At 65.0% G+C, this 2,867-nt stretch overlaps 1 protein-coding gene across 1 annotated transcript; it reads right to left on the reverse strand.

Annotated features, from left to right (window-relative positions):
• Window positions 1-68: 68 nt before the first annotated feature.
• MNEG_7729 (hypothetical protein) lies at window positions 69-422 on the reverse strand (the record flags this gene model as incomplete). The annotated part of the gene is made up of 1 exon (XM_014043796.1): window positions 69-422. One exon carries the CDS (start codon window positions 420-422, stop codon window positions 69-71), a length of 354 nt encoding a protein of 117 aa, XP_013899250.1.
• Between the last annotated feature and the right edge of the window lie 2,445 nt (window positions 423-2,867).

Below are 2,867 nucleotides of genomic sequence, written 5' to 3' on the forward strand. Positions count from 1 at the left end.
TCATCAGACGGCTGCGCCGCCGCTTCACCCACTCATGGCGCAACTGGTCCCCGTTGGTCGCCAAGGCTCTAGTATGCCTGCTGCTCGGCAAGGTCCGGGAAGGGCGCGGGCAGGCACGAAACAGCATTGTCAGCCATTGTGTGCTGCTCCAATCCGCGCTGCTGCTGCTCATGCTGCAGTGACTGCTGCTGCGTGTGCTTGTGCTGCAGCTGTTGCTGCTGCCGCCATCGCCGCCGGCCCTCCTTTTGCTGCTGTTCCTTCTCGTGCCGATGCCGCCGCCGCTGCTGATTTTGTATGGCTGCCAGCAGCTCAGACTCTGTTTTGTCCCCTTCTAAGTCACTCCAGCATTCGTCCACGTCCGCCCGTGCGTTCTCATCGTGGTCAGCAGCGCTGTATGCTGGCAGCGATGTGCCTGGCTGCATGAAGCATTGCCGCGGCCTACGGGCTCGCCGGTCGCGAAAACTGCGCAAACTGCTGCGTACATGCTGTGGGATTACTGCTTCTCATTTCTGGATGAGAGTGCTGGTCGCATAAGATGGCAGGGACCAGATGAGCGGCATGAATGGGGGGCGCATACGGCGGCAGGCGCTTCTTCCCGAGCAGCTGTTCCCCAGCCTCATCAACTTACGCCAATGTGGAATGTGGCTCATCACTGGTGGCGAAGACACCCCGTGGCTAGGATACAACGACAAACAAGAGCACGAGGGCCGTGAACGGAATGACACTAATTTGAATGCGATAGATCACTGAGCGCGCAACAACGCAATTGCTCTTCACGCTTCAGTGGCACGACATAGTACCAACTGCACTTATAGCAGTCCAAGCAAGCTGTGCGTTGAGTCAAGCACCGGCTGCAGACTGCAGAGCGGCGATCGGGCCGCTTACAAGCGGTCTTATATTATGCAGCACTGATGGATTGACAGGTTCCCTGATACTTGCGTTGTTGCGCAGCAGGCATTTCTGACGGTGTGCTGCAATAGCTATGCTATGCAGCAGCGCGTATCATACACGCTACCAGGACTCAGCAAGGCTGGAGAGTCAACACCATTCCCGCAGCAGCAGCCGCAGCTGCAGCAGCAGGGGCATCAGAGCAGCAGCACAAGCTAGTACTGCATGGATCCGAGCTATGCCAGCCTGCTGGTGCAGGTGCGTCAGCGCAGTTGCACTGACATAGTGCACAAGGGTTAGGTTTGGCGTTGTTTCTTGTTGCGTTGCGCTGTGCTGTGCTGTGCTGTGTTGTGTTGTGTTGAGTTCAGTTGAGTTGAGTTGTGTTGATGTGTGAGGACACCGTGTCGCGACTCCAAGTGCGTGACGACCCGTGCCATGGTCATATAAAGTCCTTTTAAAGACAAAACCTTGCCACTCCCACTTGCTGCGTCACTACGGCAGCGCTACATGCGCGCTAGCCGCGTGAGCAGCGACGATGACAGCAGCCCGCGAGCCAGTCCTCCTCCCCAGCGTGCGTCCGTGCCCAGGGGCCCGGCTCGGCAGCAGCCGCCGGCTCACCGCCCTAGCCGTGCGCCTAGGGATGCCGATGGAATCCCCAGGCCACCTTCGCCACCCGACGCCAGCCGTTCACCATCGCCGTATGCCCACCTGCGCGCCTTGCGTGCGTCGGAGGCCGCTGCTCACCTCGCAAGAGCGAGCAGCGCCGACGTCGCCAGCCCGCCGCCGCGGCCTCAGCTGCAGCCCGTGCAGCGGCAGCCGTCGGCACCCAGCTCAATTATTGATCGGCGTGCGACAGAGTTGGCCGAGAAGCTGTATGGCCGTGCCCGCAGCCCAACACTGCCGCCAGGCGCAACTCGCGAGCAGCACAGTACCAGCCGCGCTTCCGCGGCAAACACGTGGCTTGACGGAGGCCGGACGCAGCGCGGCGGCTTTGCAGATGCTCAGCGCGCCAGCTTGGGCGGCGGGCGCAGCTGGCCGCCGAACAGCACGCAGGGCGGTCCTGGCCCGCATCACTTTGCGCAGCAGCCGCTGGCCAGGCACGACGATGGTTGGGGCAGCAGTTTGGACGATGTCTTGCAGCCTGCGGGTGCTCCCGCACCACGCAGCACGTCGCTGGATGCTGCCGCAAGGCTGCAGGACATCGCAGCATCAGCAGAAGCTATGATATCACGCGCCCGCGGGCCCGTTGTTGCTGGCAGTGGCGGAGCGGGTGTGCGGGAGCCGACGGCGGGGCGGCAGCGGCTGTTGAGCAACGCAAATGCGGGCGGCGGCAGGGGACGGGTTTTGCCTGGGTACGAGGGGGGCATGGATGGGGGACCCCCAGGCTCCCCGGGCATGCCGCCGCCCGACTCGCAGATGGCAGGCGTCGCTGCACGCCAGAGCAGGGCAAGGGGCGTGTCCGGCAGCAACATGGGCGGAGCGGGCGGAGGGGCCAGCAGCAAAAGCAGCAGCAGCAGCGACGAGGGGATGGCCGGCGCGCTGCAGGGGCTTCGTGGATACACGGGCGGCTCGAGCGGCGGCTTTCGCAGAGGCGGACGAGCCCAGCCTGCCGATACCGCGGAGACGCACTCCCCCATGCAGCGGCGCGACCTGCGGCGGGCCACAGCAGCTGCCGCGCCGACAGTGCCGCCGCTGCTGGGGACCGTGCGGACGCCGCCCGCCCCTGGCGAACGCACGCCGCTCGGTGGGGCGCGCCGACGTGCAGCCAGCGCGGCTGTCGGGACAGAGTCTGCGCGACATATGCAGGAGGGCCTCGCGGCGGCAGCGGCGGCAGAGCTTAGGCAGCGGCGCTCCCGGGCAAGGGGGAGGGAGCTCGGGACATACGTGCCCGCCTCCAGCGGCCAAGCGTGGGAGGGGCGCAGAACGCCGCAGATCTTCGGCACCGCCGGCCGCGCCGGTGGCGATGGTCGCACCGGGGC

Source organism: Monoraphidium neglectum (assembly GCF_000611645.1).
Source record: "Monoraphidium neglectum strain SAG 48.87 unplaced genomic scaffold scaffold01398, whole genome shotgun sequence".
In the NCBI taxonomy this organism is placed as follows: domain Eukaryota; kingdom Viridiplantae; phylum Chlorophyta; class Chlorophyceae; order Sphaeropleales; family Selenastraceae; genus Monoraphidium; species Monoraphidium neglectum.